Source organism: Eutrema salsugineum, unplaced genomic scaffold (assembly GCF_000478725.1).
Source record: "Eutrema salsugineum unplaced genomic scaffold, Eutsalg1_0 scaffold_2, whole genome shotgun sequence".
Classification (NCBI taxonomy): domain Eukaryota; kingdom Viridiplantae; phylum Streptophyta; class Magnoliopsida; order Brassicales; family Brassicaceae; genus Eutrema; species Eutrema salsugineum.
Window position 1 is genome coordinate 12,184,799 of NW_006256829.1, and position 13,525 is coordinate 12,198,323.

General features: G+C 34.8%; 2 protein-coding genes across 2 annotated transcripts; both read right to left on the bottom strand.

The window, feature by feature from the left end:
• Positions 1 to 4,518: 4,518 nt before the first annotated feature.
• LOC112086503 (coiled-coil domain-containing protein 1-like) lies at positions 4,519 to 5,730 on the bottom strand. Its single transcript, XM_024155460.1, has 6 exons — positions 5,655 to 5,730; positions 5,433 to 5,567; positions 5,291 to 5,365; positions 5,120 to 5,176; positions 4,964 to 5,032; positions 4,519 to 4,850 (listed from the first exon to the last, which is right to left on the bottom strand). Exons 1-6 carry the CDS (start codon positions 5,728 to 5,730, stop codon positions 4,519 to 4,521), a joined length of 744 nt encoding a protein of 247 aa, XP_024011228.1.
• Positions 5,731 to 7,003: 1,273 nt separating this feature from the next.
• On the bottom strand, positions 7,004 to 9,921 carry LOC18016427 (glutamyl-tRNA(Gln) amidotransferase subunit A, chloroplastic/mitochondrial). Its single transcript, XM_006401709.2, has 10 exons — positions 9,622 to 9,921; positions 8,992 to 9,497; positions 8,515 to 8,826; positions 8,252 to 8,431; positions 8,083 to 8,177; positions 7,905 to 7,980; positions 7,747 to 7,824; positions 7,512 to 7,655; positions 7,311 to 7,424; positions 7,004 to 7,196 (listed from the first exon to the last, which is right to left on the bottom strand). Exons 1-10 carry the CDS (start codon positions 9,863 to 9,865, stop codon positions 7,110 to 7,112), a joined length of 1,836 nt encoding a protein of 611 aa, XP_006401772.1. The 5' UTR covers positions 9,866 to 9,921; the 3' UTR covers positions 7,004 to 7,109.
• Positions 9,922 to 13,525: the final 3,604 nt, after the last annotated feature.

The following is a 13,525-nucleotide window of genomic DNA, read 5'->3' on the forward strand; positions in this document are numbered from 1 at the left end:
AGAAGAATGCAAGATTAGCTATTCTAAAATACTAAAAAAAGGAATAAAAACCTACCTTAACCATTAGTCATCTTCCAAAACCTCAGCACAAACACCACTGATTCACTTTGATTGCGCTGATAAACACTATACAGATTCTTAGCCAAATTCCCACGGGCGATACATGGCAATACACAATCTCTCCTAATTGATTAAAATAGAACAAAAAGGTTTTTCCAGTTTAGATGTCATAAAACCAAAACGATACATTGTTTTTGTTTTAGAATATACATATATCGCAACAAAAGGTAAAGACGATCAAATCTTCTATTTTTTTTTTATTTTAAAAATGTTAAAAACGATAAAATCTTCTAATTCTCTGTATAAAACAATAAAATAATACTCAGATAATATCGATTGAGATATACTTTAACGGAAAATTAACATAATGAAATTAAATTCAATTTTAAAAATGGCAAACATTACAGTAATTGTATATACAAAGTAGAAAATATATTTAATAGATAAATTATTAGCGATTTAGACAAACAATTTAAGGAATTATTCCTCAACGATGTGTTTAAGTTACTAAAAACGATAATACATATCAATAATTAAGTGTAACAATAAATTAGATAAAATGGGATTAGTCAAAATATCTTTACAGTTTATCATTTGTATAATTTATCCTCTGTATATAACATTTACAATTCTTAAATAATATATTGCATGACAGAACAATTATTAGTCTAAATATAGAATGAACATTTTCTATAATATATTGTAAAAATCGCGCACACACGCAGAGATATATAAGATAATTCATATGAGAAGAAAATGAAAAATAAAAAACTAAAAAACTGCAATGTAGTTTTACACGATATAAAAAATGCATAGGTTGTTAGTCCAAGATTTATGTATTCGTGAAATGTAAATCAGTATCGATTGGTTGACACCAATGCCTCCCAGAGACGTACTACTTCAGGAATAGCTGGTGCCAACATTATCCGTGTGTAATTAGGAGCCGCTACAGCCATCCAATTACCTTAATATCACAAAAAAAAATCGAAATAATTAATAACTTAACAAACACTTATAGTTTTTATATAGTTATATATATATATATATATATATATTCGATAAAGTATCATAAATTCCAGCCTTAGAATACCTCAAATGATATCAACTTTTGCAGCCAGAACGATACATATTATCATATCATCATCACAATGCGTCAAACCATCGAGAAAATCTCGACCAAAATTACCAACCAAACGGCATGGTAGACAACGTCCTCTAATAATTATAAAATAAAATAATCAGCGGAAAATTGTTTGTAAATAAGTAGCTCTGAATTATAAACTGTATGATAATACACAATACCTCTGATTCTCCAATTCGATATATATCTCGTTCATCATGTAGCTTTCAAAAGGATATTGTGGATCAACGTAGTTTCCAACAGTCATAACGTCCAATTAGATCTTAACGGTAAAAACATAAAAAGGCAAGTCAACACTATAGCGATTTATAACTTACAAAACATAATATGTGTCATATCACAAAAACATACGTAATACACACAGCTTACCCACACAACTGTTAACGTCGCAGGATCCATCTATTATATACTCGAACTCGGTAAAAGGAAAGCAACGATATGAGTTATCCATCACAAATACACCGACCGAAGTTTGCAGTTTACAAAACACCAAAAGAATGATAAACAACTCTATATATACGCCGTATCATATCTCAAAATATATATTTATTTTATTTTAATTTGATAAAATATAAGCAACGATAAGATTACGGAAAAGCGGAATAATACTATGTTATAATTTAACTTTATTATTATAACAAAATTGATATATATAATTATTCTAATATCATTTATTATATATTACTTTGTTAAAATAAGAAATAAGTATACCACGATAAAGAAACTATAAAAAAATATCGTAAAAAATTACTGTCTTCTGATAATCAACCAACGAACCCTAATGCATGGTATGCACTTCTAAACGAAGGATAAACGATTCCACCAACAGTCCTAATATCATCAAAACTACGTGGACCCCTAACTATGTCCAATAATAGCCTCAGATAATACTCTTCTCCGTACTCTGTCGGCGATTCGTCCACAACACAAGCACTAGAATTTCCTTTTAGTCTTGGCCTCCATGTCCTATTTTTACGATCCCATACAAACATAGAAGGAATCTCCGAGTATAAAAGATTCCTTGCCTCAGGATAAGACTGATTACACCTAAACCAAGCAAGGAATTTAGGTTTTCTAGCAGCAACACGTCTATCTAAATTATTAGAAAACACAATATTTTCACCCGGGAGATGAAACGGCATAACTTGCCAATTAACACGTGGTCGCCTGTGAGCACCTAGACATGTACAATAGAACAACAATCATATATACAATAACAACAATCAATAGAATACCGTAAAGAAAAATAACGATTAGTGACGTCCTCAAAAACGTAATATAAAACTTAATTACCAAACGCTTCCATCGAAGAACCCGAATGCAAACAATTCTAACAATGCAGACTGATAACTCGTGAAGTCGCGATAGAAGCATATATATACCTATACCGAAATATATGCATATATATAGAGATATAAGAATTATGTGGTATACGCGTTGTTTATTTTTTTCTAGGGTTTCTTAGAATGTTTTCCTTTATTTACATTTTATACACCTCTCAACTACCGAGTTTTTCCTTTTTAATAATTAATTAAACAATTCATTCAAACACCATGATTTTCATAGCTACTAAATGAAAAAAAACAAAAGTTGTGGTATGATCGGGGATATATTCGAATCCTATTAGATATTTATAAATATGAGTTACTTGGAGTCCAAGAAATCAATAAAATAATCCATTCAAACACCATGATTTTCATAGACACTAACTGGAAAAAACTAAAAGTTGTGATATGATCGAGGATATCTTCGAATCCTCTTAAATATTTATAAATATGAGTTACTTGGAGTCCAAGAAATCAATAAAAACATGCGTTATTTATGTGAATATATAACTTATATTATTTCTCTGCTTTCTATACTTCAATATCAAACAACAATAATAATTACATTAAAAAAATATATTTATTGATTAAAATAAAGAGGTCTGAAGAACAAAGAATAATTAAACTATAATTTGTATACATGGTAAATCATTTTTTAAAATGATATTCAATGTAAACGTCATAACACTATTCAATGTAGACGTCCCACACTACCACGCGTGCATGGCCTCTTACGCGGATATCTGCATTGTTATAAAAAAGATTTGAGAGAGAGAAGGCGACCACGAATTAATACTAAAAAGTCAAATACAAACATTAAGTATTAGAAACTCACTGTTCCAAAAACTCATCTAACTCAGGAATACGGGGATTGAGTTCGAACTTAGTAGGAGATGTGGAAGATATAGTGATCTTGCCTATGTTGATAAAACAAATACAGAGTCAAAACAATAAAACGAAACGAACATAGAGAATATAAATTAGTATACTAAAAATACCTCCAAAATAATCAATATCTTGATCACAGCGTCTCCAAGATGCATAAAAGTTTTTCGCCATCTCACCAAACAATTCACAACTTAAATCAACACCACTAAATTAAAACATGCCACACATATTCAGATGGATAGAATAATTAAAACGACATTATACAGTTTAAAACATTCAGCAGACAGTACCGTTTATCTCTAAGACAGAACGTGACGGTTGAATATGAACCCCATATCTCGGAATCACATATATCATTACATAGACTGCCATATGAAGGAAAAGAATGCTCCCCAGTCAGTAAACCATAGGACGTCCCATATCAACTTACATTTAAGACACGACCTATCAAATCTTCATAACCAACAAAAATTAAACAATGTTAACATCAGTAAGATAATAATAACGAAATTCAATAACTAAATCGAAAATAAACACACCAACTAAATAGTCATCATCATGGGCACGATCCAATATCCTTTGAAAACCAACGAAGTCAAAATAGGCATTTTCACATCTACGTGAAGTCTTGTCAATGATAGTTGATGGTAGGAACAATATTTTGTATCTATGAGAAGTCGGTCTACAACTATCCTCATAATCGATAACAGAAAACGACTGATAATAATCCAACTACCAACATCTATGCGAGACGATGCAACACTGATCTCACCATCACTAACAGTGCCTGAATCTTTACACCCTGTGAATAAAACAATCAATTAGACACCGACAAAAATTTAGAATATTTTTGTGTAATAGTACAATAAATACCTGTTCATCCGACAATATGAGCTCCATGGAAGAACGTTTCGAAATTAGCATATGCACCCACGTTTGTAAAACCTTAACAAAGATAGTACAACAATCTTTGGAAGGACTCAAACGTGAAACACACCCAGCAAAACACATTGAACCAAGAGAAACTGTATATGTACACACCGAATCTTGGTGTCCAGATATACTAATATTCTTTTCGATGAGTATATCACTCAGTTCGACGTTTCACTGATCTTCACTATCATCGTCAATATCAGTCTCATCATCCAACATAACATCTTCATCATCATTTTCATTATCATCAGTTGAATCGGCATCGTCACCATCTTCATCTTCGTCATCACCGCTATCATCTTCTGAGTTATCACTTGAACCATCAGATTCTTCACAAGACTCATCGTCGTCAATAAAATCATCCTCAGAATCATATTCATCTGTTTGGTCCATATCATCAGTATCTTCATCCGTCTCTGAATCAGACCCCATATAATCCTCAAAACCATAATCATCATCAGTACCACGACCCGATAAAACCTCGGTATCATCAGAGTCACTATCTTTTGCATAGATAAATATATATAAAGACGGTGTAATTAGTATTCTTAAAAAAAAAAACAGTGTTCAAAATAAAAAACAAAGAATTGAAACCATTAGATTCTTTATTCATAACCCGCATTCCTCGCAAAATCCCATAGAAAAGTCTTCTGAGCATGATCACTCGTATTAACACGATCAGAACCTAAATGCACAAAACAAACATTAGAACAAACATAAATACTTAATATACATCATTAACAAAAATATATTACATTAAGAGCAGAAATACCTCCTTTGATAAAAAGCTCGTGATCAAGAATAGATATATGATACGAAGAATCAATATCTACATAAAAATTGAAAACGTTCATAGATTAATATATAATAAGGGTATGCATCTGAAAGGCTAAGATATAGCATTACAAAAGGTAAAAACTGTAAGATTAATAGACAGGACTACCTTCGATAACAGGATTATATGTCTGCAAGGTCCATTCATCGATAGTAGAATCGATAAGTAGCTTGCATGGATAACCTACAAATACAAACAACTACTAATAAGTATTATAAATTGAATGAATAACCTAAAGAGGTTCAACAACCTTTTTTTTTGGTGATATCCACGAAAACGTATGGAGTCACGTAACGATAATCAGTCATGTCTTTGTTATCCATATTCTGACGATGCGATTTCAACACAGACTTTAACCCGTGAGCATAAGCCTGGTTATCAAAACCTATAGTCGTATAAATTTTTAGAATTCATCTAAAAAAGTTGAGAGCATACATACTATTATTAAATTTGATAATAGATATATATATACCAGAATCAGTAGACGGAACTTCCCAAGTGATGATGACTTTAGATGGATGATCAAAGCTGTACTTAGACGAACACATTGTTAGCTTTGCATGCAAATAGACAAACATGCTCAATCTTTTCTAAAGAGATCCAAAAAGTCAATCCTATTATAAAAACCCTAGCAAAATAATCACGGAACCCTAATAGAAAAACTAATGCGTAAATTATGAGAAGTTTGGTTGAAAACGCTCATATTTATACGTCTAAACAACCTAGGGTTTATTTTCTTGTGAAAAATACTAAAATGTAATTATTGATCTATATGCGATATTATCTTCCCATGAATTTCGTAGTTATAAATAATAAAAATGTAAAGATTCCATTCTAGATAATAACAAAAAAATTATGGAATATTCCCTTTTATAAAATATTTAATAAATACAAAAATTTTCCAAAAATCGAATTATAACTAAATTCTAACAATTAAATCAAAAAAAAAAATTAATCACAGGATTTGAATCCGTGAGCCTTCGATAAATGGACAAAGCACTTAACCAACACAGCTACCATCTCATTCAGCACAAACGACGTATTGGAAGGTATGTATAATTTTTTGGGGTTTGAAATTTGGGCCAAGTTATTCGAGAGAAGAGATTATGGCCCAAACTCTTTTTATCTGAATTAAAGAAGTTTTCCATTTTTAAGGCAACTAATATCGATTTTAATGATTTAAAATTAACTAATTCAACCAATCAAATTATAGCAATTATCAACCAATCAAATCATCAGAATTTCATTAATCAAAACGACACAAAAAATTGTGCGTTAAACCACAGACAAATTCACTTCGCAAATACTAATATAGATGATAGCGACAGTAAAGCCAGCGAAAACGCTCAAGCCGTGACCAAAACGAAGCTTGTAGACATTGAGAAACGACCTCCTAGAGTTCCACGCCCACCTCCAAGATCATCTAGTGGTAAAACTACCAATGTGCCTTCCTCAAGACCTCCCTTACCTGGTGAAACTAGGAGCAATATAATTCAAAAATCGATCAAATTGGGGTTGGTGATGATGTTTTACCCGAGAACAAAGACTTCAGGGAAAAGTTCCAAGACTGATGGCCCTAGATATAAATGGTTATCTATTTATCCATATGTTATACCCGAGAACAAAGACTTGAGGGAAAAGTTCCAAGACTGTTGGCCCTAGATATAAATGGTTATCTATTTATCCATATGTTATAAGGTTCATGAACTGGATTTGGACTAAAGTTTCTCATTTTCCCATTAGTATGCATCAAGTGCATGAATGCAATTGCAAGAACGTAAAATCTAAGATGATTTAATATATTGAGCATCTACATGTGTATTAGTAAAAAATGGGATATATAGAAGGTTAAATTACAAATGAATTCGCTTCACCTAAACAAAGCATGGAAGTAAACGCACAAAAAAAGCCTTCATGCTTTTCACGTTTAGGCAACATTTGGTAACAATGGAGGAACAAAGCTTGAACCTTTGAGAGTCTGCTCAAATATGTGACTCACTTTCAGCAATTTCTCCTAAAACCAATAACAAAAACTCAATAATCATCATTTGAAGCAAAATCACAAAAAAGGAAAACTTGTTATTTTAATCTAATCTTTAGATTAAAGCAAAGAGTTTCTATAACAAACCTCATCAAAGGCTGCACCGATAATTTGAAGACCAACAGGTAGACCCGAGGGACCTCCTTCGACTAGTCCACATGGTAATACAATCGCAGGAAGCCCCGCGAGATTCACATTGACCTGCAACAATCTCATTTTGAACATTACTCTGTTTTGTGTAAATGAAAAACCAGTTAAAGAAAGGAAAAAACTTTGAAGCATTTATACCGTCATAATGTCTCCAGCATACATTGCCAATGGATCATCTTTCTTTTCACCAATCTTGTATGCAGCAGATGGAGCTGCTGGAGAGATAAGAATATCGTTCTGATCCAAAGCGGCTTTGAAGTCTTTTCGAATTATTGTTCTCACCTATACAACAATAAACAAACAAACACATATTCATCGTTTAAAAAACCAGTCAAATTCTCTATCGACTGAATCTGAAGATGCGTGTGATTACCTGTTGAGCTCGCTTGTAGTATGCATCGTAGTAACCAGCAGAGAGTGCATATGTTCCCATTAAGATTCTCATTTTCACCTAAAAAACCAAAATTTGTATTTGAATATAGCAAAATTTGATGGAGTAAAATTGGAAATTTCGTTTATGGAATCGTGTACCTCTCCGCCAAATCCTTCTCCACGGGAACATTCATACAGCTTATTGAGCTCTTCAGCCATAACTTGATTCCCATATCTTCATTTCCAACACAAGAATCAGTCTTTTCATGTATAGAACATGTGTTATATATGCCTGATGCAATTCAAAATTTGACTCAAGTTACAGTAACGTGTTTACCTGACACCATCATAACGTGATAAATTCGAAGATGATTCAGACGAGGCAATCACATAGTAGGCTGGTAGTCCCAGAGAGAATGAAGGAAGTGACACCTGTAAAAATGTAAAATAAAGAACATACAAAACCAAGAAAAGACAACAGAGACAAAGGAGATTGGGGAAAAAACCTCTGTCACTAAACAACCCAATGCTTCTAAGTGAGACGCAGCTTCCTGAGTTGCAGATCTCACCCCACAATCAACACCTTCTTCAAGTGTCTCACGAATCAGACCAACTTTCACTCCCTTCAATGGTTTAGATTCAAAAGAATCCACAGAAAGAAACTGTGATTGGAACTCAGGCACATCCTGAACAAAAGCAAAAGACAGCTATTTGTTAAAAGGAAAAACATCTTTCTCGATGCAGGACACCAAAGCGCACGATTCCTTACTTGTTTGCTACTCGTGGAGTCGAACCTGTCATACCCGGAAATAGCATGAAGAAGCATCCCAGCATCAGCAACCGTAGAGCCAAAGCAACCGATCACATCCAACGAAGATGCATAGGCCATAAGTCCAAACCTAGAGACACGCCCGTAAGTTGGTTTAAGACCAACAACACCACAGAACGAAGCTGGCTGTCTCACACTTCCACCAGTATCACTACCAAGAGACACCATACATTGTCTTGCTGCAACAGCTGCTGCTGAACCTCCTGACGAACCTCCCGGTACACGGGTCAAGTCCCATGGATTCGCAGTTACCTTTAACCAAGATCGAACCGAATATCAAAATCCCTAAACCACCATCACAAGTTTCTTCAAGAACACCACATTCATTAAACTTCAAGAACATACAAAATCATCTCAATAGAGTTCTAATTTCTAACATTGCTGGATCATCACAGGTTTTACATCAAGAAGACGAACCTGAAATGCAGAAGCTTCAGTTGTGCTTCCCATACCGAACTCATCCATATTGGTCTTCCCAACTACAATCCCTCCCAATTCCTTGATCTTCTTCACCGCCGTCGCATCGAACGGAGGACGATAATGCTCTAAGATGCGAGACGCGGCGGTAGAAGGCATGCCTTCCGTGCAGATGTTATCCTTGACGCCGATGAAAACTCCGGCGAGAGGACCTAACTCCTCACCTCTGGCGATTCGTGCATCGATCTCTTGAGCATCTTTCAGGACATTCTCCGATATGTGAAGGAAGCATTTGAGCTGCGGTTCGGTGAGACGGATACGGGAGAGGTAGGATTTTGCGATCTCAGAAGCTGTGGTTTCGCCGGAGAGGAGAGAGCGTCGAGTGCTGAGAATCTGAGATTGCGGAGGAGAGACGGTAGCAGCGTCGATTGTCGAGGAAGCTGCGGATACGATTGGTCTAGAGCTTAGTGACGATCCAACACCAGTGATTACAACATTCCGCCACTCTAAACCCAGGAAAAACAAAAAATTTAAAATTTGAAATCAAATTGCAACACGAAGGTGAGAAATTCTTCGATTCCTCACTAAATTAGAAGAACCCATCATGAGGAAAACGAGAAAGACACTAACTTTTTTTACTTTTCCAATGAGGAAGAGGAGCTTCATCTTCAATAAGAGCCCAACCACCATATTTTTCTTTGGAAGCTTGAGAGACCCATGAGGTACCGGAGAGAGAAGCGACGACGCGGAATCTCGGCGGTTTGAGAATGGGAACGAGTGATGGGAGAGTCAAACAATGCCTTACAAGTAAAGGAGCGAATTTTGGGAAGATGAATGATGAATTTGGTGACTTTCTAATCGAAAATGAGCACATGTCAGAAATTAGGGTGTTTCTTTATCTTTTTCTTCTCTGGGTGGATGCTTCAATTCGAAGAAGCAGCGAGAGAAGCTGGGAAAGAGATGATGCTGCTCTGAGTCTGATGTGATAGTGCGAATTACAGTTCCTAACCTTCTGAATCTCTCAGAGGGTTCTAGTTTGCGTTTATTTTCCGGTATAGCTTTAACCGTCTCGGTTTAATCATTATGCTCCTAAATGAAATAATTACAGTAAAAAGCACTTTTCAAACTCATATTACACTATAAGGCACTTTTAGCTATTAAGTGACTTTTCTATTTTTCATTCCGAAATTGTCCTTGTGTTCACGATAATGGTAGATATGAACTTATGGATACCGAATTAAATGAAATAATTACAGTAAAAAGCACTTTTCAAACTCATATTACACTATAAGGCACTTTTAGCTATTAAGTGACTTTTCTATTTTTCATTCCGAAATTGTCCTTGTGTTCACGATAATGGTAGATATGAACTTGTGGATACCGAATTAAACCCAGATTTTAAAACTAGTAATTATTTTCCCCTTTTGTTTTATTTTGTATTTTTCTGTATTGTGAAATATTTAAAATATTTTTTTTTGTTAAAATGAATTCTAATTTTATTTTGTCATTGTTTTAAGATCCATTATGCTATACTTTATTTATCAAACAAGAAACTTTTCAAATAACCTTTATAAAAACTTTTAAAAAATTAGAAATCTACTTAGATATCCATTCACAAAATACGATGTGTATAATGCGTGATGGACATATAACTTGGACACAATTATGTGGATAGGTTTTCATTCATTTATTCGACGTGGATATATATTTTATATTGTCTATAATTTGGACATGATCATGTAGATAGGTTATTGATAATATAATATGTATATCCATATCGAATCTATCAATAAAAAACATATCCACACGATCATGTCCATAATGTGGACAATATAAAATGTATATATACGTCAAAAATATGATTGAAAATATATCCACGCAATCGTATCCATGTTATATGTCCATCATGCATCATCCACATCGTATTTAGTGAATGGATATCTAAATAGATTTCTGTTGTTTTAATTTTTTTTTATAAAGGTTATTTGAAAATTTTCTTGTTTGATAAGGAAAGTATGACATAATGGGTCTTAAAACAATGACAAAATAAAATTAGAATTCAATCTAACAAAAAAAATTGTTTTATATCTTCTACACTACAAAAAAATACAGCACAAAACTCAAGGGGAAAATAATTAATGTTTTTAAAATTTGGGGTTTAATTCGGTATCCACGAGTTGCATCCACCGTTCTCGTTAACACAAGGCCAATTTTGGATTATTTTGGTGTGAACAGTGTTTAAAGTATAGAAAAAGTACCCTAATAGCTGAAAGTGTCTTTTTTTGTAAGAAGAAGTTGTAAAAGTGCCTTTTAGTGTAAATCACTCCTCCTAAATACGTGAGGTTTACGGTTTGCCATGCCATGCCATTCCCAAGGGTGTAATTTGAAGTTTGTGAAAGAAAAATAAAATATTTAGTAAAGGATTATTGAATTTTTAATAGATAAAAAGTAAGCAAAACGAGTATGTAATAGCTAAAGTTTGAAAAGAAGAAGTCGAAAAACAAAGATGAATTTTGGAGTCATCCATTTTTATTACTCTTTTAGCTTTTTTTCTTCTAAATGGTTAGATTCTAAGGATAAAATAATTGCACCACCCAGGAAATTATACTAGCATTTTCTAATGTTTATGATTGGTGAAATGACATGAGTGGCATTATCGGTCTCTTGATTTTTTTCCCTCCATTATTATATTTATGATTTCGAGCTTGGGTAGATTGTTATTTTCTCTTTTTTTCTCTCATAATATTTTTTTTTTTGACTAAATTGTAAATATTCATTAAAATGAAATGTTAGGTGTTACAAATTGAGTTAACAATCGATCGACCTAAAATTCTTGGTCCCATGGCAAAAAAAGAATAAAAAACATGGAAGCAAATTCAATCGGTACTTTTCCGACACCGAAGCTCAAGAGCAACAGGAATCAAGTAGCGATAAGGAGCCTGAAAACCCGAAGGAAAGATGAGACCAAGATAAGGTCAGATATAAAATCACTGGAGAAAAGATTGGGAAACGCATATCTCGCAAATCGGAAGCTCTTTCATCCAGTAGCCTGAGAAAAACCTTTCCTCTAAGAAGTCGGTGGAGGCCCGAACAGAGACAGCCCTCAATCTACGGTTCGACGCTCAACTAACGAACAAAGATCCGGTATAAAGACAGGACTACACTAACTATCAGAATCAGAAACGCTCGCTCACTCTGCCAAGATACTTCCCCGATGTCGGCAGCACAGAACCGAACAACCTCTAAACTCATCAGCCTTACTAGCTCTTCCGAAAGTAAGAAAGACAAGACACAAAACATTACTCCAAGTAATCTCAATCAAACAACACCAGGGAAACACTTACACCAAACCGAGAGAAACAGGCAAAGCAAACCCATCAGCGATGATACAAGGAGCCACTGGAAGCAAAGACTTGAAGAAAACCGAGCCAACACCGCATCGAAACAGAGCTTTGAACAAAGAAACGACGCAGAGAGTCTCACAAGCTTCCACCAAGAGAAGCACGCTCAGATTAACCAGAAAAAGCCACCGCCTTGAGCAAATGCCACCGACGGGATCTAACCAAGAGACAACGAAGGAAGATGCCACACCTCCAACACGCCGACGATGGAGAAGAGAATCAGATCTGAAGAACAACACGCTGAGACCCGTCCTCGGAGACCTCACACCACGTGCAGCCAAGATCTAGTCAATCCACTCCACCATGAAAGACGCGCAGCGGCCACACCGAGATCCAGAAGATCCCACACCATGCGCCACCGAAGCTTCCACCAGAGACCTCACCGAGGGAAAGCCGAGATGCCACACTTCTTCCTCGAATCCGCCTCTGTTAAAGGTCACCGGAGCCAAACCGTCGCAATCCATAAGGCACACGAAACACAAAGGAGGACAAAGGCCTCCCCGGCGGCAGCGAGGAGCGCCGGGCACCGAGGAGACAGATCGAAGAGAATTAGGGTTTGGCGGCGCTGAGTTTGGGAGGAGAGGTTTTGGAGAGAGAAAGACGAGCGCTAAAATTAATTTATGATTATTACTATCTTCTCTCATAATATAAGAATGCTACAAAGTGTGACTATTCTAAGTTCAAAGGTGGATTACATATTTACATGCGTAAGGGTTATTCATTGACAAAAAAGGTTATGATGCTGGTTACGAAGATTCCATTGACTAACAAATATGCGTTTTGAGCTAAATGATGAAGCAAAGATATATCTGTCAATAGCATAATCGTGTGGATGGACATCAAACTGAGGCTAATGGTTTCGAGTGCGATATAAGTGTGTAACGGTGCCCTACAATTTAGAAGGTAAATACTTCGACATCTTACTATCTTAGATACTTGCCACGAATTTATTGTCTACAGAATGATATTCTCAATTTCAGCATGCAGAATAAAAGTTCAATATAACGAGGAAGTTTATATCATGCAAGATCAAGTCCATAACAACAAGAAACGGATTCTTTCATCCTTCGATTTTTCCATCTCATTTCTTTGTCTGTAAACTTTTGTGAATTCTGGTTTTAGTTTTTAACCCT